Here is a 24,958-nt window from a genome sequence, read left to right on the forward strand (position 1 = left end):
TCCATCTACTGTTCGTTACATGAAGCCTGAACTGGAAATTGGTGGCCACGGGTTTTCTCACCTCACTCTCAACCAATCGGAGCTGGGGCTTTTCTGTATTACTGTAGGGTCTTTACCTTAAAAATAGTCACCTCAGGGTAAATAAATACTAATTGAATCAATCTGAATTTGAAGGTTTTGGTTCACAGGACAAAGTCAGGAGAGAGTTGCAACGGTGAGTGTCTGTAGCCATCAGTACACACGTGGTTTGGGGCTGTATTTCAGCCAGTGATGAATGCTGAATAGTACCATCAGATTTTGATTCAGGACCATCTGAAAAGCATCTGATTGGAAACAGCTTTTCAGCATTACTATAAAGTGAAACAAGGAAGGAAATGGCTGCAGTAGTTTAGCCAGGAAAATCCTTCCATAAAGGAATCATCACATACAGCTACTTTTAATGTTACTGATATTCATTTAGACTCTTTCTCTCTGATTGGTCTGGCTGTAGCTTAGAAAAGTTAGTTCATCTGCTAATTGGAAAGTTGGTGGTTCAATCCCTGACTGCTCAGTCTGCATGCCAGCATATCCTTGGACGAGATGCTGAACCTCGATACGTTCTGATACATTCACTGGAGTGTGACATGTACACAGACAGCACTTGTATGAATGGGTGAAGGAGGCATGTTGTGTAAAGTGCTTTGAGTGCTCAGCACTATGTAAGAGCCAGTCCATATACTTGCCTTCAATGGTTACTTCTTCCAAACTTCCAGCATGTCTGTTAGAGCCAGTTCCTACACAACTGCCCAAAGAAATCCAACCATTAATGAATGCTTAATGTTAAATATGAGCAGTGGCTTTCTGCTATTGGGCCATATCCCACAGGCCTTTAAGGTGGCAGTAATTAAACCATTACTTAAAAAGCTGTCACTTAAAGCAGAAATGTCTTAAAAGTTGGAAACATCCTGTCTCAAGATGATGCTTTAAAAACTAGTTTGTGCATTTATTCTGTCTAGGCCTGATTATTGTAATTCATTATTGTCACGTCATCCTGAAACCTCCCTGAAATGCCTTTAGTTGATCCAGCAGTGAGCGTACTGACCTACTGATTTCTGTTCACTGACTAAAACGCACTGTTTCACCATTTTGGCTTCATTTTTGTTAAATAACGTTGTGTTTATCTGAAAACAAACCTTGTGCTTTCTTTTTCACTTACTCAGGTGTGATCATAAGGTTCCTTTAAAAAAACAAATTAATCATTCAAATAATTTTTGGGGTTTTTTGGCTCAATTATTAAACATTTTGTCAGTTTTGGTTTAAGACTCTTTAGTCTTGTTTCCTTGTAAATACTAAAACTGTGATGTTTGGCTCTAACAGTCTCTGGTTCTTTCAGGGACTCCCATCAACAAGCCTCCGGTGTTGGGTTACAAAGACCTTAACCTCTTCAAGCTCTACAGGTTGGTCTATCACCTGGGAGGCTGCCACAAGGTGAGAAGGTCAAGCCAGTGACACACATACTACCAGTGCACATCACTGCAGATCGTACGACTGATGTGAGTGTGGGGTCATGAGTGCTGTTCCAGAGAGAGGTTTTGTGTACTGGACTGAGCTCCTGATGGTCCTCTTGGCTGTCTGACTTAGTGCCTGATTAGTTCCACTGTGTGTGCAGCTGATGAACATGAAGGAGTGCGTGCCTAGCTGTGACGTGACTCTGCCTCATGTGTTTCAGATTGAGTCTGGTACAGTGTGGAAGCAGGTTTACATAGATCTGGGCATCCCTGTCCTCAACTCTGCTGCGTCCTACAATGTCAAGACTGCCTACAAAAAGTAAGAACAATAAGTTGCTCAGAAAGCAATTTTCACGTTTTGGTTCTGATTCTGTTTGGATCTGGGTCGAGGTCTGCATTTGATGCACTGTTCAGCATTACGCTGAACTGGGCGCTTAACAAGGTAACTTCAGGTTTGACCCAGGGCTCGAGGTGATACGGTGCTGTGGGAGCTTTAAGATGGGGCCTGATTATTTAAGACTTTAAAATCCTTTTTCTCACATACAAGGTTTTTACATACCTGCAGCAGCTGTGTGCCTTTCAGGCAGTGTTGTGTGTTTAACCTCTTGATATTTTTCTAATATTTCCTCTCTGTAAATTATACTGCTGTGCTGACTCTGTATCTGACCATGTAGAGATGGATCAGATTAGGAATCCATGGGCTGATTTATTGAGGTGATAACCTCTTTGCTGACAGTATCATATCAGAACATGATGGAAAAAATTAGCTGGTCCTTAGCAAAGTTAGGTGAATATGGTCACATGAATAGCATGTGACAAATAACATCATCATATGCAGAAGGTGTTCAACATATACAGTGCTGCTAACCAAATGCACTACGTGTTAATTGATCCCCTGTAAGTGTGACCCATGTGTAAAACCAGCAGTTTGCTGGTCTGCAGCCTTCAGGTATGTTTTAATATAATGCCAAGGAGGTAAAAGCATCAGCAGTGTCTAGAGGATTGATTGATGCTGCTCATGAATCAGGGAGAGGGTATAAGGCCACAAACAACTTGAAAAGATTAGGAATCCATGGACTTATTTATCGAAGTGATATTAGCCCGAGTTCTGCTCTAAGGAGCTCGTTCTCAGAGAGTCCCAGATTTTAAGCCCTATGAGAGTGTCCCCAGGAGGGTCGTGGACCCCCTATTGATCCTCTACCTAATCACGAGCTAAGGTGTGAAAACAGGCGTGGGCCACAATCAGCCAGGAAACTTAGGCTACGTCCACACTAGCCCGGATAGATTTGAAAAGGGCCTTTTCGTCTAAAAACGCTCCGCGTCCACACTATCGTTTTCAGTCGTTTTCACAAAGTTGTGCGTCCACATTGAAATGGTCAAAAACGCTTACGTTCCAGTCCTGAAACGCAAGACGATTCGACCTGCCTCATTTCTGTCTGCCGCTTATTTACTTTCCAGCTCTTTGAAACGTTGCAGCAAAATGTCGAGGAAAAGCACCGAGTTCTTAAATAGGACTAACAATGAGGTGGAGTTGTTGCTGTGAGTAACACAAAAGTACAAAGTTGCAAAAGCGAGTGAGAATTAAAGAATTTGAAGAAAAAAAAAAAGCTCTCTGGAGCATGTACAGACTGATATTAATCTTTAATAGGGCTGTCAAACAAAACAACTGCTGTATAATGCCCTCCACTATCTTAGTTTAATTGGTCACATGACTGCATCATATGACTAACATGCGTCATCGTTTTCAAAAAGTCTGTTTTCGCTGTCCACACTGTGACACATAAGCACCTTCTTCAAATGTATACGTTTTCGAGAGCGTTTTCCTTGAGCCAAAACGCCGTCTCACTGTGGACGGGAGGCCAAAACGATGCGTTTTCAAACGAAAACGCATTAGTGTGGACGTAGCCTTAAAGAAGTCCAGACGCTTCTCTTTCCGTGCTCCTTAGTCATCCAACTCATCACAGTCTGAGAACCTTCACAGACATGTTGAGATGCAGTCCTGTGAAAAACCAAGTTACTGCTTCCATAGAGGTTAAAAGAGTAAGTATGAACCAGGTGCTGCTAATTAAATGCACTTGATTAATCACCTCTATAAAAGCAGTTTGCTGGTCTGGACCATAACACAATGCCACAAGGTTTGCTGCAGTGGATGTTCTTTGGGCAGGCAAGACCAAAAGTGGAAAAGTGCTTCTTTTAGTGAAAACCAGTGATGGGTCCATGACCCCTTATGCAGTGTGAGACACATTACTGTGTTGCTGCTGGATTTAAAATAATTTTACAGGCAACTGTGGACAGAGAATGAACCAACTAGGTTCATGCATTCTGAAAGACGGCGTCCTCTTCTCTTATCAGCACGAATGCAAGTCAGTCAGAAGTTACGCTGTGCGATAAACACTGTTGAGCTCCTCGCTGCTGTACGACACAGCGTTGTATCGGTCATGTGATTTTTCTTACAGCAATAAGCACACAGATATGAGGTTTCGCTCTCAGTGCTTCAGTCACTAGTAAAAGTGTTATAGTTAAATGTGAGGCCGTCAGTATGACAGCTAAAACTCTGTCGTGTGGGTGGTCGTAGCAAAGTCTTATCACAGAGGAAGGCTGTTTGAAAACTCGTGCCACACAGACCACTGACCCTTTATTTGTGTCGTCAGGTACCTTTATGGGTTTGAGGAGTACTGCCGCTCTGCAGCCATTACTTTCAGAACCATCCATCACAACAACCCCCGCCCTCCTGCCACACCAGCCAGTCAAAAGGCAGCGGGAGCAGCATTAACAGAGTCCTCCACACCAACGGTGACGGTGGAGACAGTTGTTGACAAACAGGAGGAGGTGGAGTCAGAGAGCGAAAGTGAGAAGGAAGACGTGAAGGAGAGACAGTCATCCCCAAGAGTGAGAGATTTCTTCGACACCAACAGAAATGCTGACACCCCAAACCAGTGTGTGCTGCATAAGCTCACACTGAGCTAACGAAGCAGTATTTCAGCACATGAAATGTTTTCTCCCCCCGTCTTTTCTCAGGGGAGGAGGAGGTGCGTGGGGAGTCGGGTAAAAGCAGAGAGAGAGACCTCCTCCAAGCTGGATAAGAGAGGAGGACCAGGAGAAGGAGAGAACCGCGAGGAGCAGCAGAGGGAGGTGAGGAGACGCAGCAACAGAAGAAATGATGACTCTGAGAGAGGCTCTGACGATGACGAGGAGGATGAGGACGATGAAGAAGAGGAGGAGGGGGAGAGGAGGAGAGGAGACAGGTAAAAACAAAAAATAATGAATAATAGGAACCAAAACATGGGTATGAGTAAATAAGATAAAGTGAAAATGAAGTCAGTGTAAAAACATAATTACCAAAGTTACACTTAAATTAAAGAAAAATATCGTTTGTACTGATGCAGAAATGTGAAGTTATTTTGGAAAATAAAAACATGCAAAATGAGCAAGAATTGTATACAGATGAGCCTAATCCTAAAACTACAGAGGTGGAAGTTTACATCTATGGCTTAATAATTACTGTTCTTAGTAAGTTATATTATTTTCTTTATTTGGTTTAAAAAAATCAATCTGAAATTATTTAAATATGCTATCATGTTCAGACTGTCTTTATATTAACAGAAGCTAAACTTCTGTTGTTGTACGTTATGGTGTTATTTTTTTTCCCCCTCATTTCTGGGTTTCAAAAATGGCCGTCAACTTATCAAGTGATGCTATTGACTGGCCAATCAGTGACATGTAGTCTGTTGGAAAGCATTTTTGGATTGACTCACCTCACTTGGAACCCCGACCTAACAGACGCTAAAACAATACCTAGTATCAGGCAACACCACCTAATGGAAAACCCTAAAAACTGAGTCAAGCTAAGCCAAGTAGGTCCTAGTGGAAAAGGCTAAAAGTAGTCTTAATACTACAATACAGGCATGTACTGATGTTGGCTGCTGATATTGTGTGTGTGTGTGTGTGTGTGTGTGTGTGTGTCAGGAGTGAGAATGAAGAAGACGGAGACACTGTAACTGGAACAAAGGTCAGGGTGAAGTATGGAAGAGGAAAGACTCAGAAGATTTATGAGGCCCACATCAAGAAGACTGACATTGACAATGGTGAACAGTTCTACCTGGTTCACTATTACGGCTGGAATGTCAGGTCAGTCTGTCAGACACACGGTGCCTGTGTACAGTGAATACTGCATATGTACTGCATATGAATACTACCAGTGTAGGACAGTCGTTTTTGACTGTATTTCACCTTTAAAAGCTCTTTACTTTGCCACGTATGGTGTTGTTTCTTTGTTTTTTAAGCACACCCTCACATCTCTGAATTTAGTTATTTTTTCATTTTTACATATTACATTAATACAGTTGACCTAAAACCAAACAAAAATCAGAGTAGGAAAAGCTTTTTGTTCACTGTGAAAACCACGAACATGTTTAATGAATCATTTTCATAACTTGAAATGCAAATTTTCAATTTCAAAAAGTTGTGTAAAAATGTTGCAAAAAACAAAATCGTATAAAACTATTTACCTAAAATTGCAGGAAATGCTTCAGTAGTTTTTTGTACAACTTTATCAAATATTTACCTGGAACAGGTGGTGTATCGCTCCTCCTGTTGTCTCCATGGAGACAGTGTTGGCATTGCAGTTGAGCCTTTTCTGCCTCTTTGGCCAGTATCTGTGACATTCAGCAGTCACCTCATTGTTAGGAAAAAAGAGTAGAAAAGCACACTGACCACAGTGTCCACGTCACTAGTCTCTCCCATCACACTGATGCTGCTCTCACAGCTGCAGTCGCTCCGTTCTCCTCCGTTTCCCAAGCAACCAAATGCCACGTGCTGACATATAGTTTTTTTGGGTGGTTTACATGGAGTTGCTGAATGATCTTGTGGTGGCCATGAAATTGCTTCTTATTTTTTGTTGTTTATTGTTGTTTAGACTTTTAAAATATTTTATGTTTGCAGAGATGCTCCACAGTTAAACTCTGAAAAAATATAAACTAAAGTTGGTGTCACAGGTGCTTAGGGATGTTAGGTGATGGTGTGACCTGGTGGTATTTGTGTGTCCTTACAAGTGTATCTGATGCACAGGTATGATGAGTGGGTGAAGGCTGACCGAATTATATGGCCTACAGAAAAAGCAACAAAGAGGAAGCAGAAGAAGAAGGTGAAGGTGAGATGCCATGTCAGAAATTGAAGGATGGATAATTATGGAGTTTCAATGTGATCAAAAGCTTTCTTCATTAAATACAGGTGAAAAGTAACCATTGGTTCATGTGATGAATAAAAGCTGAGTAACTGGGAATGTTTCTGTGTGACTGCTTAGAGTGTTAAAGCTGAGAGGTTTTGTTTGGTGGACAGGTGATGTCGAATTACCTTGGCTGTCTGACCAAAACCTGATGAGCTTCACTCTGAGATGAACGGAGATCATAAGGACAAAGATCCTTTTTATTGTCATCTCACTGTTTTCTTTCCACTCAACAGACCAAAGACGAGCTCGATAAGGAAGAAGAGAAGCCAGCAGTGATGGCGGCTGTTAGGCCAACTGTAGGGAAACGTGGTCGTCCTCAGATCAGGACCACACCCAACAGCTCCACTGGGCGTAGCAAAACTTCAAGTAGCGAAGGGCGATCGAATTGCAGAAGCAGCAGGACTGACACTTCCAGTATGGCCAACGGAGACAGTAAGCTGTACAGAGCATGCCGATACCAAAGAAATCCACTCAGTAGTGCACTTTATTGCCAAAAATGTTCCCTCATATGGTTTCACCAGCATATGAACTTGAGTGACATCCAATTCTTGGCCCGTAGGGTCTAATATGATGTTGGCCCATGCTTGGCTATAACAGCTTCAAGTCTTCTGGGAATGCTTTCCACAATATTTAGGAATGTGTTTATGGGAGTTTTTGACCGTCCTCCCAGAAGGACATTACCAGGCAAAAGTTTTAGAAAACCCCAATTTCTCTTTTTTTTTTTTTTAAATTGAAAATTATGCAGTTTAATGTCTCATTGCATGGTGCTGCAGAATGCTGTGGTAGCTGTTTTGGTTCATGGTGCCTCCCACTCTACAAGTCACCGACCCTGGATCCAGCAAACAGCCCCAGACCATCACACTTCCTCCTCCATGTTTGACAGTTGATGACACACACTGTGGAACCATCCTTTCACCTACTCCACGGTGTACAAAGCTCCTGTGTGATGAACCAAAGATTTCACATTTGATCCATCAGTCCATAATACCTTCTTCCAGTCTTCAGCAGTCCAGTGTTGGTGTTTCATGGTACAGACAAGCCTCTTTGTCTTGTCTGGCTTTCTCGCTGCAACTCGTCCTGTCAAACCTGCAGCTTGAAGTCTTCTCTTCACAGTTGAAACTGAGACTTACTACGAGCACTGTTAAGCTGCTTGAAGCTGTTGTCCTGTGAGCCGCCTATCACAGTTTGTTTCATAGTGCAGAAGGAAACTGGACTCACTGACACCTTGACTTTCTTTGCAGTCTCTCTGTAGGACAGACCTACATTTATAAGTGTTATGATGGTCTGTCTCTCTTCCATTGTTAATTGCCTTTTTCTCACCATGTTTGTACCAACACACTACTTTCTGCAGTACAATACTGTTCAGCTAATGCTGACGAGGGTATGGTACCACAGTGTGTTCAACACTGCTTTTATGCAGACAGAGGGGGCTGTAATCCAGAAAGGTTGGAACACCTGTAGGAATTAGTAGCACCAGCTTTCAAGGCTTGATCAACCTCCATTGCTGCAGAACAGCTTTAAACTGTTAAATCACGTTGTGTTCCCTGAAAAAGGCCTTTTTGTATAATTATGAAAATTACATTATTTTTCAGTTTTGGGTTACTTTAGCTTTTTTCTTTTTTTTTTTTTTTTTTTAAACCTGTGGCAGTTCACCACTTACCTTTGTAGCATTTGAAGATATTCATCGGACTTCAACGACATGTTCTAAAACTCTTGACCAGTACTGTACATTTATGAGGTAGAGCGATGATGTTGGACAAGAAGGCTCGCCACGCTGTCTCCGCTTTAATTCATCCCAGTGGTCTTCTGGCAGGTTGAGGTCAGTGATGCTCTTCCACACAAACCTGCTCATGCATGTCCTCATGAGCATGCTTTGTCCATCCCCAAACTGCTCTTACAAAGCTGGGAGCATGAAACTATCTAAAATGACTTGGTATGCCGAAGTATCAAGAATTCCTTTGACTGGAACTAAAGGCCCAGTTCATCATGCAGTGGCATCAGATACACCACTGCACCTGGTGATATGGAGAAACCTATTCCATGGAGCGCTGTCTCTGAGCACTGTCCTTGAGCTAATCTGAAGGCCTCATGAGGTTTGTAGGTTTATAGTGGTCTAAGGAGCTTTGAAAGAAAATGACTGAGAACCTTTACAGACAGGTCTATAGTGGTACAATGGATGAGTGCATACATTTGGCAATAATGTATGTTCACGTCACAAGATGCCAGACATCCAACGTGTCAGGAAAAGCTGTATTTGTCCAGTTTGAATTGACCATCACAGTGAGGTGTGTGTCTCTGTGTGTAATGTGTCATTCTCTCTGCAGACACTCCCCGGAGAAGAACCAGAAGGACTTCCGGCATGTACGACTCGGACAGAGCATCCAACGGTGAGAACAGCTCTGTTTATAGTAATTGATCCATTCAGTAATTACTAACTAACCAACCAATGCCCATCCTGCAGAGGATTCTGGGAACTCCTCAGATGAAAGTGAATCAGAAGACCCTTCTGACAAAAAAATATCGCCATGGCAAGGCAGAGCTGAAGTCTCACCTTCCAAGGCAGAGGAAGCAGAAGAGGAGCAGCAAGCAAGTGGGTTAGCTAATGTCATGGCATCTCCTAACAGCAATACAGCAACTTGTGCAGCAGCAGTTCAGCTGCCGGATGCTGCCTTAGCCTTGTGTCCCAGTATGCCTGAGGAGAACACTCATGAAGAATTAAACCAATCAGAGAGGAAGGAGGCAGAGCAGGGGGAGAATCCTGCAAAGGAAGCTGCAGTGCTGCCAGCTGATCTGGACAAAGAAAACAAAATGTCACCAGTCACAAAGACGGCGTCTGTCCAAGACGAAAACAAAACGTCTCTAAGGCAAGAATTACTTCCTGAGATGTGTCTGAGTAGGACCCCACCTCCTCTTCCTCCTGAAAGGGAGCAGCAGGTGCCCTCCTCTCTGCCTTCCTGCACCGATGAGGACAACTGTACTACTCCTGCATCCTCGCCAAGAGTGAAAGGTCGTAGGAGCAACATCAGGGAGGCAGGCTCTGAAACACCCCCTAGAGTCCCCCTCTCCAACCCCAGCCCTGCATCCACTGCCAGCCGCTCTCAGGCACCAGCGTTATCACCTTCTCCTCATAGTGTCTTTAAGAGGCAAGATGAGCCCATGGTAGTGCTCCACTGTCTCCCCACCCCACACCTCCTGCCTGAGGCGTCTACTGCTGACTCGGACACTGACTCTGCCACTGAAGAGGAGGAAGCAGAGGAGATGGAGGAGGAGGCAGAGGAGGGGACAGAGGAAAGAAGCAGCGTGGCACTCAAGCGTAAGGCAGGAGACCAAAAGACAGCAGAAAAGAAACCCCGTCCTGACAGAAGGCAGGAGGAGACCACCAAAATGGTTGCAGGAGCTTCCCCAAAAGCTCTCCCCTTACCACTCCACTCAGAGAAGAGCAGTGAGGGAGTGGTGATGGCAGAGGAACAGCCCCACCCAGCAGAAGAGCCACAGAAAGAGGTGTCAAAGGAGCATCTTACAGGTGGAGCCACAAAGGTACCAGTCATGCCTTCTGGGACAGCTTCGCTTGTTCTGGAAACCCAGGAGCCAGCATATACAGAGGAGCTGGAACCACAGATCGATCCAGAATCACTGGTTTGCCATGAGGTGGACCTGGATGATACAGATGAGAAGGAGAAGCCCATCCCCTCCTTGGATCATCACTTCCCTATAGTCAATGAGTCACAACAAGCCCCCCCTCCACTCCCCCACCTCATCCATTCCTCCCTCCCCTCCCCTCATACGCCTCATTTCCCTCAGCCTCAGGCCAGGCCCTTTCTGCCAGAAGTCACTCCCATCGAGGTGCACCAACTACGCAAGTGTGACACTGAGGAGGAGGGGGGTGTGGTGAAGGGCGAGCAGGAGAGAGACTTGAGCCCTGGTTTTGATGGCAGTGCTTCCTCGTCCTCCACCTCTCTCTCGTTGCAGGAAAATAAAGACAGAGGTAAGAGCACAATGGTACAACAGACAGAAATGCGACCTTATCAGTTGGATTGTATCACAAGTAAGATATGACCTTTGACCCTTCAGGTCAGAAGAGGCTGACTGACTATAACTCCAGCCCGTCAGCCAAGAAACAGAAACGGAACCAGAAACGACCACAAACGCCTGGGAGGGTGGAGAAGAATGGAGCAGGTCAGTGCAAGCTTTGGTTCTGTACTGTAAATATCAAATGAAGACTTGTTCTGCAGGTTGAACCAGATGAAGTTTGGAAATGTCCAATCTTGCTGTTATTCTGAAAAGTTGCTTTATGATCATTTCATCCTCTGCTTAATTTGTAAGTTTGTTCACTTCCAAAGACGTGAGCAGTGTGTGAGTGTTTTATTTCAACGCAGAGAGAGAATAGAAAACATGTCACATCATTTATAACCTGATTAGCATGTCATTGAGTGAAATAAGTATTTGAATCCACTACAACCTAGCCAAATTCCAGAACATGGGCACACAGATCACAATCAGTCAATTTGATACTAAACTAGTAATATGTATAAGACTGTCCACAGAATCCACTTCTTCACACTGGGCAAACTGGGGATGGAAATGCACTTTGACGGCTGTATTTTTGCTAATGGAACAAGACAGCTGTACTTAGGGGCCAGTGGATCATATACAAGAACCTCTTACAGTTCTAGCATCACAATATCCCAATACAACTAAAGAAGCACATTAAGGTCATGGAGTACCCTAGGCAGTCTTCAGACATGTTTTTGTTGGTAATCAAATACTTATTTCACTCACTTGCATGCCAATCAATTTATAACTTTAATGAGCTTTTCTGGACTTTTGGTTGATAATCAATCTCTCTCAATTAAGTGAAACTTGGATCTGTAAGAAAATGTACATACAACTTTGTGAATGCGATAACTCGAGAACAGACTGAAGTAGGAGTTTGATACCACGGGTGCATTTACTAGGAGGCTGAGGAGTAACACTGGTGGTCTCTAGTATTTCATTTATTTTTAAAGTTAATTGCACAGCACCAGCTGTGAAAGGCTGATGGGGTACAGTGGACACCCATGCTGCCTCTGTGAACGCAATAATTTCAGAAAAATGTCACCTTCAAACTGATACATCAGTGCATCTACCAACAGTGTCAGACAAGTTCAAATCTGTGACTGAATTGAAATTAAATTGAATTGATGTTCATATTAAGGTCAGAGGTCAGATTTTGTGAACAGTTTAATTAAGATTTAGCAGAACAAGTATGTAACACTAATCATTTACCAAAACTAATGAAACCACGTGAATTAAAGGTCACTTCATTTACAGGTCATGAAGTTAAAATAGACATTAAACTAAACTAATAAAGGGCACAACAAATGACATAATAAATAGCATAAATTAAATATTACAGAGGAAGAACATTATAAAAAGGTAGAAATGAATTTTAGGCACCAGCTGTGCTTAAAACACTCGGTGTGAAACAGACTGAACTGCTAATTTCCAATTTTATTTTTCTTAAATTGACTTGAGCTGGACACAAAAATGTAAGATACACATATTTATTATTGTAAAAGTACAACTGTCAAAGTTTATCATCTACAGTGACCCTGTTGGCAGTTGTAGTGTTGGTGCTACCCGTGCTGCAGTAACACCTCAGTGCCATAAGCTCACTAAAACCACAGAACGATTCCACCTCATATTTATGTAGTCGTTTATTATTACGCTCCAACCAAGTACTACGTCTGAATGAACATTTCTGTATTTTAAATCCTTTTGATTAACCAAAGAAATGTTTTTAATACTTTGTGATTTCTGATTTTCATGAGCTTATAAATCATCATAAAAATAAAAAAATCAAATATTTTACTTGCTGTATATTTAATATAGTGTCTGAAATTTGACCTTTTACCTTAAGTTACAAAAAAAGACTTTCTCTTCCTCTATTCTAATTTTCTGAGCTCCATACATAATCAATCAGATCCATGGTAAACCGCTCAAACGTGAGCCTTGTTCCATGAGTGCCTACTCAGATCGACTGGTTTTCCATTACAATTTAGTACCTCCTGATGTGCGTGGTTGCTGTCATAGCAACATGTCTGAGTGTGCTGCGACGTAATTACATGCAACACGAACGCTACAATAAAGGTGAGTCGGCGGTATACCTGCCCTCTGTCTGTGGCTTTTCGTCACACTCCAGGAGCACGCCGTTGTGTTTTGGAGCCATTTCATTGCTGAGTTAATGTGACCCAACCGATTAACAGTAGAGCGCTGTAAATCCAGAGATTACTCCTATGAGAAGATGCACAGCGGATTATTAGAAGCACTGCATTACAAAGTGTTGTAAACTGTTTCCAGGTCACAGTAGTGACAGTGAGGACCAGTCTCGTCTCTCGTCTCTGTCAAAGTCTCAGAAGTCTCGTCCCAGCTTTTCATCTCCGTCTTCTCACAAACAAGACAAACAGAGCTTCTCCACCCCTCAACGCACCTACAAGTGGACCTTCCAACTTGGTACGAACACACACGCACACACACACACACACGCCCTGTGTTTAAAAAGTATTTGACACTGAACTGACAATTCAAACATGTCAAATGACACAGCTATAGGCCACTGTGGGCAAACTTATGTTTCACGGCACAACATAAACACAACAAAGTGCTTCCACCTGAACTTTAACCTCATGTTGATGCTGAAGGATGCTCTGAGAGATTTTAAACAATTGTAAATTGTTGGACCTCTTTTTCTTTTTAAAATCGAGATTTAATCTGATCTGCGTCCACTTTCACTTTTCCTCAGATGAGCTGGACAGCATGTCAAGCACAGAAAGGATCTCGTTCCTCCAGGAAAAGCTACAAGAGATCAGAAAGTACTACATGACCCTGAAGTCTGAGGTTGCTTCTATTGACAGACGCAGGAAAAGACTAAAAAAGAAGGAAAGAGAAGGTAGGAGGGCCTGCAGGCAAACGCTGACATCATCTGCTTCCTTTTTTCTTAGAGCTCTTTTACACCAGCACCTACTTTGCTTGACTCGGTTTCAGTGTTGGTTGGTGTAGCCATTTCTCTCATTGCCAGATCTTTAAAAATGGCAGTTTTGGTTTTTATGAAGGAGATGCTCTCATGACTTATCGAGCGATGCCACCGACTAGCCAATCGGTGGCATGACATCACATTTTTGAATCACCTCGGATCACTTGGAATCCCAGCTGAGTAGGTACAGAAAGAGTACCTGGTACCAGGTACTTCCACCAAATAGAGCCGACCCAAGTGGAAAAGGTCTGTTAGACTAGTCGAGGAAAACCATTCCATTTCCAGTGACTCCTTTACGGAAGTCAGAAATTCAGTGGTGGGCACAGCAGGGTGCGCTTGATATAGTCATCACTGAATGTGACTCAGTGGAGCTATATGGCTAATGTAATCTTGTTTTCCTGCCCATGTTGAGTTTGCATGTTCTCCCCGTGCTTGCGACAGACTGGCGACCTGGATGTACCCTGCCTCTCGCCCTATGCTAGCTGGGATGGGCTCCAGCGACCCTGAAATGGATAAGTGGAAGAGAATGGATGGATAGATTTTTACTCCGTGTTCGTGGGGTATTGTCATCGTCCCACTGGAGGCCAGACACACAAGTTTGTGAACTAGATATCTTGAGAACCAAGCGATGTAGTAGTTTGAAATTGAAACCGTAGGTTCAGCTGCTGAAAATGGTGGATGGTTTGAATCTGAGTTTGACCTCAAAGTCATGTATTGTAAAGATCTTGTAAATGCTGTAACCCAAAAACAAAGTCACCTAGGATTGTCACATTTATACTATACGTGCATCTACTAAAGATCTCGGATGAGTTCAGATCCCCGTGGTGAAACTTTTAAATTGAGTTACAAGTCAAGTTTTCAGAAACTCTGGTGAATGCAATAAACTTGAGAACAAGGCGACATCGTATTTTGAAATCAGTAACGTGTTGGATTTACTAGGAGGCTGAGGGTTAGCGCTGGACACTCCAGTATTTTCTCATTCTTGAGACGCTTTTCCCGTACAGCTGTTCAAAGATTAACTTTGTTTTTAGCCCCATTTTATTGTTTGTCTGAAATATGTTGTTTCTTAGAAAAGAATTTCAGTTTCCAGCCTTGAATAATTTTGCTTTTCATTGATGAATCCATTTGCTGTGATGTGCTTATCAGGGTTATATTACTAAAAGGTGTCTTTCTGTCTGTCTCTGTCCTTCTGTCTCAGTGTCCAACACAATGGCATCCACCTCATCAGGTTCCTCAGACACTGGTATGAGTCCGTCATCGGCCTCGCCCACTCAGAACACTGTGGTTGTGGAGTGCAGGTGATGACACGCCCACCCAGGCCTACTCATCCAGCTTGTTCCCTCTCACCACAGATTCCACCCAGTGTCTCCTCTGAGGGCACGATAAGACAAAAACTTTACAAAACTCCATCCACGTTGTTCCTGTGAGTGTCGACTCGTACTGTTGGAATCTCATCGCTCCATCAGTTATGGCCCACGGGCGCCGTCCCCACACCTACAGACTCGATTCCTGTTTAAGGAAACATGAGAAACTTTCTGTTAGCCACCACAGAGCTCCTTCTTTGGTTTGTTTTTATTTTATTTCCCTCCCTCCACTTTGTTCTTGTGCTTTTTCCCCCTCCCCTGTTTGGTCTGGTTGCAGGGGTCAGAGGTCACGGGTTTATAGGAATTATTTAAGGTGGAACAGATTTGTGAAGCTGTTGATTATGCACACATCTCTATTGCATATGTTCTCTAGAAAACAAACTGTCCTCACTTTCTACTGTGAGTGTTTTTGGTCTCTTTTAAATGGAATTAGAGCTTTTATTTTGGTTAAACACAGAAAAATGTTTGATTTTTACAGTAGAAGAAAAAATAAGATATTTGTTGAAGAAGCTTTTTTTTGTGTGTAAAATACTTCAACTCTTCAGCTCCTTCAGATATTTTTGAGTTTGAAGTTTAGCAGGTCAGTTTGGAATTTGTATGGAAGATCATTACTGCCAAGAAAATAGACGAGGGGAGTCCAAATATTTGCCAGCAAATGTCAAACATTTTCACTTTGTTTCTTTCAAGATATTTAGATTTTTGTTTAAACTTGTTCACAGTGAGTGAAAATGCCACTCATAAACATTGTTCAGTTCTTTTTATTTAAAGTGAAATTATAATGTAAAGTTTTGGGTTTGATTTCTCACAGCTGAGATTCTCTAAGTTATAAATTCCATTTTATGTTAAAAGACCAGTTTTTTGTTTTAACATTTGGATTTTGTTTTACTCAAACTGCCATATTTGTGATTCAGTATTGTAGCTTTGATTTCAATAATAACATTAAATGTGATCCATCTTTAGAGTCTTTAAAAAAAAGTCTAAAATTCAGCTGAATCGTTTTCCATCAACCAGTAAAAAGTTGGAGTTAATTTCAGTGAACATTTTCTTTCTTTGCGCAGTGAACGTGGGCGTTATGGGTAGTTGTGACTTTGACTTCTGAAATCTGAGCTTCAAACAGCTGATCTCAGAATTCTCTAATAAAATTGTCCGATTTAAACATTCACTTAAGTTACTTAGTCACACGTTTGCACCAAAGGGTGACTCCATCAATCTGTTGGCATCAAGTCAGACTTATTGGTCATGTTTTTGCACACAAGTTTAAATGGGATTTAAATCTAAGTACTTACCTTTGTAACTATTGTCACAAAGTTTTCCTACAGACAATTTTATGGATTCAGAATTTTGACTTCAGTTGTCTTAAAATATGTTTATGATCTGATGGTGAAGTATCTGGGCAAATTCTAAACAAGATGCTGGTGAACATGATTTTGGTTTGGGGGGGGGGGGGGGTTGAGCCCTGATTACTCCTCACTACTTCATTAAATTATTAATTTTAGGTTATAATTTTTGTTCTTCCATGTGTTGGGTCTCTAAGCTCGATGGTGGCATTGTTCTGGAGGGTTCTGTTGCACTTCATCTCTGGTCTCTTCCTTCTCTGAGTTGCTGTCTGCATTCAGCTCAGACAGGCTGATTTCAAGTCCTTGACTCTTTCGTGTGTGTGTGTGTGTGTGTGTGTGTGAGCGTGTGCACGTGTACATAAAAAGCTCTGAGTAAAGAAAAATAAAGTCGCACCCTGTATTTCAGAACTACATTTTACATGCCTGTAAAGAATAATTTCTAATATTTTTAAGAGAAGACTGTTTGTACTGTTATATTATGAAGCTTTTTTTCTTTCTTTTGTTTTTTAACTGTTTTCCAGTGGCTTTTAAAGAGAGCAGTGACTGTAAATGATGGGGGGGAGGGGCAAAAACACATTTCCTCCCAAGAACAGAAGCCATGCTGGAACTGTGTGCACAATGAGTGCTCTCTGTTTCTAATAAAGTTTTTAAAGGTTTCTGCTCTGGGCCAGTCATTTCAGTCCCCAACCGAAATTATCTCCATACAAAAATATTCTCTTGAGCAGAAGAAATGGGATACATAAAAACAAGTTTATTCCAAAATGGCTGTTTAAAACGTGTAACACATGTCTACATTGTGTCCTGTGTGAGGTGGCTGTGAAGAGCGTTCTCGAGGGAACCTGGGAGAAAACTGCGGTGTAGGAACTGGACTTCTGCTTGTTTAACACTAAAGGTGAACGTAGCCACTTTATTAATCCCGAAGGAAATTATGGGTTACAGTAGGCTGCATGCTGGTTGGCGCATGCACACTCACAAAGGAACCCTCCAACCAAACATACTTTACACAGTCATCCATGCAAAGCCTTGTAATGATGACATGTAAGATGCTGGGCATGATTTGTTGAACAGTATTCAGCTTTTTTTTTTTTTTTTTTTTTTTTTGCCATTAATTTTCATATAACAATAAATAAATAGTACACTTACAAAGTTAGTTAAACTTCTGGCATATTGACCTGGTCAGTTAAGTAGGAGAGGTGTTAATCCGTTTCAGCTGCTTTGGTGTTAACAACAGTAGGAGGAGCAACAATGAGTAGGGGGGGGGGGGGGGGGGGGGAGATTGAAGACCAGACAAAAGGGAGGTGCAGAAAGGCATGGAAAATTACAGTTGAAATCTATCAGGAATTAGAAAGCAATCCTGCCACTTAGTGCAAATTAATATCAGCTGGTTCCATGTCAACTGAAGGCCTATAAAAAGGTACCTCATTACTAGTGATGGGCAGATGAAACCTGATAAACCCATAAACCCAATTGGTTCAGAAAAAGGTTAATTTCTCGAGGCCTAATGTGCACACCAACCCCCCCTGCTGGTCAGACCTTGTGACTGGAGTGATGGTGACTCTGCATGAATTGATTCCATGCTTTTATACTTTTATAAATCACACCAACACTCGAACGACTTTAAGAAACAGAAGCCTCAGCACAGTACATCCCATCACTGCTCATTACCAAAGTGTCACACAAGAAACATCTCATGATGGCTAAAACCACTGAGCTCTCTCGAGACCTTCACAACCTTATTGTTGCAAAACACACTGATGGCACTGGTCACCGAATAATTTCTAAACTACTGAAGGTTCCAGTGAACACTGTTGGCTCTATGATCCAGAAGTGGAAAGAACAATTTCACGATAAACTGAGGATTGAAGAGAATTATCAGAAGTTGTCCAAGAGCCAAGGACCACTTGTGCAGAGTTACAGAAAGACCTGGAATCAGCAGGTACAGTTGTTTCAAAGAAAACAATAAATAATGCACTCAACCGAAAGGCACGGCACCCAGAAACACCACACCAACAGTGAAGTTTGCAGGTGGGAGCATCATGGTGTCAGGCACATGTTCAGCATACAGCACTGGCATGCTTCATATAACTGAAGGAAAGATGAATAGAAAAATGCTCTTGATAAAAATCTGCTGCTATCTAATAGGATGATGAAGATGAAATGGTTCAATTTAAATTTATTTATACAGCAAATCACAACAGTCGCCTCAAAGTGCTTTATATCATAAGGTAGACCCTACAATAATACATACAGAAAAAACAACAACAATCATATGACCTCCTATGAGCAAGCACTTTGGCGACAGTGGGAAGGAAAAACTCCCTTTTAACAGGAAGAAACCTCCAGAAGAACCAGGCTCAGGGAGGGGCGGGGCCATCTGCTGCAACCGGTTGGGGAGAGAGAAGGAAGACAGCAATTCCAAACACACTATCTATTGGTTTCAGAGAATAATTATTCATCTCTGGCTGTCTTCTGTCCTGTGGTCGTCTGATTGTAGGGTCCTTACCTTCCAATATAAAGCACCTCGAGGCGACTATTGTTATGATTTGGTGCTACTTAAATAAAACTGAACTGAATTGAACTTTATAGGTTATGCAGATGATAATTCTTTGGTGTACTCGAGTTAGCTAAACTTGGTACTCTGACGCAGAGATGGGCCTGGCAAGCTTTCAGTCTGAGATCAAATATAGGCCAGGGCGTACTAACCAGAGTGCAGGTGAGTTATCCAGACTTCCATCCCATGTAGCACTCTTGGATGTAAAGGGAGAAAGAAGTGGAAATTCCATCCTTTGCAGAGGTTGGAGTAAATGTTATCGAGGCAATGTGTGTGGGAGCAGGTAAGCTAATGAGGAGAGCTTGTAAAATGTAATCTTTGTTGTGCTTCTGTTCCCTGAATGTACACAAGATCATTATCTCGTTCTTTCGGTCACTACCCACAGCTCGTGACCAAAGGTGAGAGTAGGGACGTAGATCAACCGGTAAATTGAGAGCTTTGCTTTTACGCTCAGCTCTCTCTTCACCACAATGGATCTGTACAGTGTCTGCATCACTGCAGCTGCAGCACCAATCCGTCTGTCAATCTCCCACTCCCTTCTCCCATCACTCGTGAACAAGACCCCGAGATAATTAAACTCCTCCACTTAGGGCAGGAACTCGTCCCCGACCCAGAGTGGACACTGCACTTTTCTGGCTGAGAACCATGGCCTCAGATTTGGAGGTGCTGATCCTCATTCCCGCCACTTCACACTCGGCTGCAAACTGTTCCAGTGCGAGCTGGAGGCAACCACCCGATGAAGCCAACAGAACCACATCATCCGCAAAAAGCAGAGATGAAATCCTGAGACCACCCAAGTGAAAGCCCCCCGCCACTTGGCTGCGCCTAGAAATTCTGTCCATAAAAATTGTGAACAGAGTCAGTGACAAAGGGCAGCCCTGGCTGAACCCATCACTGAAACGAGTCCAACTTATTGACAGCTATGCGGGCCAAGCTCTTGCAACGGTTGTATAGGGATCGAATGGCCCGTAGCAATGGGCCAGACACCCCATACTCCTGCAGCACCTCCCACAGGACACCCCGAGGCACATGGTCGAATGCCTTCTCCAAGTCCACAAAACACATGTAGACTGGTTGGGCAAACTCCCATGCACCCTCAAGTATCCCCGAGAGGATAAAGAGCTGGTCCAGTGTTCTGCGACCAGGACGAAAACCGCATTGTTTCTCCAGGATCCGAGGTTCAACTAACGGACGGACTCTCCTTTCCAGCACCCTGCCATAAACTTTCCCAGGGAGGCTGAGTGTGATCCCCCATAGCTGGAGCACACCCTCCCGTCCCCCTACTTAAAAATTGGGACCACCACCCCGGTCTGCCAGTCCGGGATGCCGCCCCTGATCTCTACGCAACATTGCAGAGGTGTGTCAGCCAGGACAGCCCTACAACATCCAGAGCCTTCAGGACCTCATCCAACCCAGGGGCTCTGTCACCAAGGAGTTGTTTAACTGCCTCAGTGACCTCAGCCTCGGAGATTGGCGGGTCATCCCCCTCGTCCCCAGACTCTGCTTCCTCCACATTCCTCCCAATCATGCCTCTCCAGGTCTCAATGTCATTGCCCACGTGAGCATTGAAGTCTTCCAGTAGGACGACAGAGTCTCCAGGCGGAGCACCCTCCAGCACCCCACCCAGGGACTCCAAAAAAGCCTGGGTACTCTGAACCGCCACTCGGCGCATAAGCGCAGATGACAGTCAGCACCCATTCCCCGACCCGAAGGCGCACGGAGCAAACCCTCTCATCCACTGGGAAGAACCCCAATATGTACAGGCAGCAAGCCGATGGGATACTAGAATATCCACCCATGGAGATACTAGAATACCTACCCCAGCCCACCAACTCTCACCGGGGGCAACTCCAGACTGAGACTGAGTCCAGCCCCTCTCCAGGAAACTGGTTCCAGACCCCAAGCCATGCGTTAAGGTGAGCCCGACTATATCTAGCCAGTATCTCTCAACATCATGTACTAACTCAGCCTCCTTCCCCACCGGAGAGGTGACATTCCATGTCCCAGTTGCCAGCCTTGGTAGCCGGGGATCAGTCCACAAGGGCCTCCGCTCCTGGCCACCGCCCTCACACAATGCACTCGACCCTTACAGCACCTCCTGCTGGTGGTGGGCCTACAGGAGGGTTGGGCCCATGTCCCCTTTTCGGGCTGTGCCCGGCCGGGCCCCATGGACTAAGGCTCGGCCACCAGACGCTTGCCTTCAGGCACCCTCCCCGAGCCTGGCTCCAGGGCAGGACCCCGATAACCCTATCCCGGGCGGGGTCGACTGTTCCCTCGATGGTTTTCTCATAAGGGTCTTCTGAATCGGTCTTTGCCTGGTCCCTCACCCAGGACCAATTTGCCATGGGAGACCCTACCACGGGCAGAAGCCCCTGGAGAACATAGCTCCTGGGATCCCTGGGACACACAAACCCCTCGACCACGATAAGGTAGTGATTTGCGGAGGGGAATCACTACTGCTACCTCATCCCAGTTCGAAAAAATCAGAATTTTCTGGCTATTTTTTGATTGGTTGGGTCTTACAGGGTTCACATCCAGCATCATGTTCTATAAAGCATATGTTTGTAGGGCCTGTCCTGTGAGGACCACATATTCCTGTATGACATGGTTAACAGTTAATATTGACAGGGGGAGTTAAAATCTTAATAAACAATGAAGTGGAGTGTTAGCTAGACTGCATAACTTACTAGACTGCATAAACTGTCTGACTGTACTAAAGAAGTTCACATTCCATCTTCTCTAAATCACACATGGTGTTCAGGGTGGTCCAAATACTTCTGACTGCAATTTGAAGTTTGAGGCAATCACAATCAAATACTTTTGTCAATGTACTGCATGTGAAGAAAGTGTGTCATGAGAATCCTAGAACAATAGTCAGTTGTTACTAGAGTTAATAAATACATTCATAGGAACATTTGGTGATGTCAGTGCAGTTTACCTGGTATCTCTCTGGCCGTTCACATTTTGTTCAATTACTCACTCAAAGATCACTAACTACTCCAGTTAATTCTGGTGTACCCCAAGGCTCGGTCCTGGGTCGATTATCGATTTGCTACCCCTAGGTAATATTTTTAAGAAGTATAACATCCAATTTCACTGCTATGCAGATGACACCCAGCTCTACTTATCTTCCAAACCCACAGCTAATCTCCCACCCACATCCATTTCTGACTGTTTAAGTGAAATCAAGGTCTGGTTTACTCACAACTTTCTTAAACTTAATGGCAATAAAACAGAATTTATTTTAATAGGCACCAAATCAACACTGACTAAAGTTCCAACCACCAGTCTTTCAGTGATAATATCACACCCTCCCCTCAGGTTAAGAGTCTTGGTGTCATCCTCGACAGCACTCTTTCCTTCACAGCACATATAAATAATATCACTCGTTCCTCCTATTTTCATCTTCGTAATATTAACTGACATTGTCCTTCACTCACTCCAAACAGTACCCCCATTCTTGTTAATGCTCTTGTCACATCTCATTTACATTACTGTAATTCTCTTCTCTATGGTCTACCTCATAAATCTCTCCATAAGCTTCAGTTAGTTCAAAACACAACTGCTCGTATTGTATCCAGAATTAGATCCACTGAACAGTGGAGCTGTTCTTAAACAGCTCCACTGGCTTCCAGTTCACGTCCATGTCAATTTCAAGATCCTGCTTCTTACTTTCAAAGCGCTTCATAACCTCGCTCCTCCATATTTATCTGATCTTCTCTATACTCACCCCCTCGTACACTCAGTTCTTCTTCAGCTTCCCTTCTGTCTGTTCCACCTGCTCACCTGACTTCTATGGAACTCAGAGCCTTTAGTTGTTCTGCTCCAAGATTTTGAAATGCACTTCCACCAGATCTCCGGACCACAAACTCTGTCTCCTCTTTTAAATCACATCTTAAAACCATCTATTCAGAATTGTATACCCTTCATCATGACTCTGTCTTAGTCTATTTTTACCTTGTTCAGCTTTTATGCTTTCATGCCTGTTTTTTGTATTTTTCATTTACCTCGTGTTTTTTTTTTATTATTTATTTTTTGTACTATTGTAAGGTGACCTTGAGCATCGTTAAAGGTGCCTATAAATAAAATTAATTATTAATATTATTATAATGAAGTTTATGCATAAGTTCAGTAAGGAAGATCTGTGTTCACTCATCTGTCTGGTTTCTCAGATGTTTGGCTTCTAGTCTACTCTTTACATCACTTCCACTTTCCCATGCATTTAAACTATATGCATTCTATTTTCAGTTCAATTCTATTTATATAGAGCAAAATCACAACAACAGTTGCCTCAAAGCATAATAGCTAACAAAGGGAGGATTTAGGGTCACCTGATCCTGGACTGAAGCGAATGTGATTGCGAACCTCGGACAAGTCATGCCAAACTTTTACCAGCATGTCTCGTGTCCGACGAGGGGGGATCAAATTTTGGACCACTGCTACACGCCATACAAGCAGGGCTACAAAGCTGTCTCACACCCGGCTTTTGGGAAGTCTGACCACAACGCCATCTTCCTCATCCCTCAGTATAAACAAAACATACGGAGGGAAGAAGTAAAGACGAGGGAAGTGAAACGTTGGTCTGCCCAATCAGAAGCTACGCTACAGGACGCACTCAACGACATAGACTGGGACATGTTCAGAGCATGCGCAGTCAACATCAACGAGTTTACGGAAGTAGCAGTATGCTTCGTCAATATGCTAGCGGAGGAGGCTATCCCCACTGCGAGAGTCACCACATTCCCGAACCAGAAACCGTGGGTGGACAGATCTATCCGCTCTGCAGTGAACGCCAGGACCGCCACCTACAACACGGGTCTTGCCACTGGCGATATGAGCGCCTACAAAGCGGCCTCATACGGCGTGCGGCACGCAGTGAGAGATGCCAAACGCCGGTTCCGGGAGCGCGTGGAGTCTTGCTTCCACCAGGGTGACACACGGAGTATGTGGCAAGGACTACGCGCCATTACGGACTACAAAGCCAGGGACACTGCGCCGATCAACACCGACTCTGCATTCACCAACGAGCTGAACCAGTTCTACGCCCGTTTCGAGGTTGGCCAGGCGGCTAATGCTAACTACCGCCTGACAACCGAGGACAGTGACATCATCAGCGAGAAACCGGTGATCAGCATCACGGAGCACGTCGTCCGAGCGGCACTGAGGAGAGTGAACACAAGGAAAGCGGCGGGGCCAGATGGCATCACCGGCCGTCTGCTGCGCTGCTGTGCTAACCAGCTAGCAGGTGTGTTCACTTCCATCTTCAAAGAGTCCCTAGCGAAGTCTGTGGTCCCCACATGCTTCAAAAGATCCACCATCATCCCGGTGCCCAAGAACAACAAGCCCTCATCCCTGAACGATTACCGGCCAGTTGCACTGACCTCGGTAGTAATGAAGGTGTTCAAGAGGCTGCTGAAGAACATCATCTCCTCCTCCATCCCAGACACCATAGATCCGCTCCAGTTCACCTACTGACCCAACAGGTCCACAGAGGATGCCATCGCCCACGTCCTGCACACCACCCTTAGCCACGTGGACAAGAAACAGGGTAACTATGTGAAACTGCTGTTTGTTGATTACAGTTCAGCGTTTAACACAATAGTGCCCAGCAGACTGTTCACAAAGCTGAGGGATCTGGGACTCAACAGCCGTCTGTGTGCGTGGGTGTTGGACTTCCTCACTGGCAGAACTCAGGTGGTGAGGGTGGGTAGGTGTGTCTCTAACAGCATCACCATCAACACAGGAGCACCACAGGGATGTGTCCTCTTGCCACTCCCTCTACAGTTCAGACTGTGTGGCCACTCATGGCTCCAACACCATTGTGAAGTTTGCTGACGACACAGTGGTGTTGGGCGCCATCTCCAACAATGATGAGGCGGCCTACATGGATGAAGTGAAGAATCTGGCATCATGGTGCCAGGATAACCATCTCCAGCTGAACGTTGGCAAGACCAAGGAGCTGTGGTGGACTTCAGAAGGA

General features: G+C 43.9%; 1 protein-coding gene across 2 annotated transcripts in view; it reads left to right on the top strand.

Moving 5' to 3' along the window:
• Positions 1-17,077, top strand: part of arid4a (AT-rich interactive domain 4A) — a 38,023-nt gene extending 20,946 nt beyond the window's left edge. For both annotated transcript variants that reach the window (XM_063500150.1, XM_063500151.1), the window contains exons 13-25: positions 1,373-1,467; positions 1,709-1,806; positions 4,139-4,376; positions 4,506-4,732; positions 5,454-5,615; positions 6,555-6,636; positions 6,948-7,146; positions 9,039-9,101; positions 9,176-10,699; positions 10,786-10,890; positions 13,054-13,206; positions 13,496-13,642; positions 14,925-17,077. In XM_063500150.1, coding sequence (XP_063356220.1) covers positions 1,373-1,467; positions 1,709-1,806; positions 4,139-4,376; positions 4,506-4,732; positions 5,454-5,615; positions 6,555-6,636; positions 6,948-7,146; positions 9,039-9,101; positions 9,176-10,699; positions 10,786-10,890; positions 13,054-13,206; positions 13,496-13,642; positions 14,925-15,028 — 3,197 coding nt within the window. In that variant the 3' untranslated portion in view covers positions 15,029-17,077. The remainder of the gene's footprint in view (positions 1-1,372; positions 1,468-1,708; positions 1,807-4,138; positions 4,377-4,505; positions 4,733-5,453; positions 5,616-6,554; positions 6,637-6,947; positions 7,147-9,038; positions 9,102-9,175; positions 10,700-10,785; positions 10,891-13,053; positions 13,207-13,495; positions 13,643-14,924) is intronic.
• The last annotated feature ends 7,881 nt before the right edge of the window (positions 17,078-24,958 follow it).

Source organism: Pelmatolapia mariae, linkage group LG16_19 (assembly GCF_036321145.2).
Source record: "Pelmatolapia mariae isolate MD_Pm_ZW linkage group LG16_19, Pm_UMD_F_2, whole genome shotgun sequence".
In the NCBI taxonomy this organism is placed as follows: domain Eukaryota; kingdom Metazoa; phylum Chordata; class Actinopteri; order Cichliformes; family Cichlidae; genus Pelmatolapia; species Pelmatolapia mariae.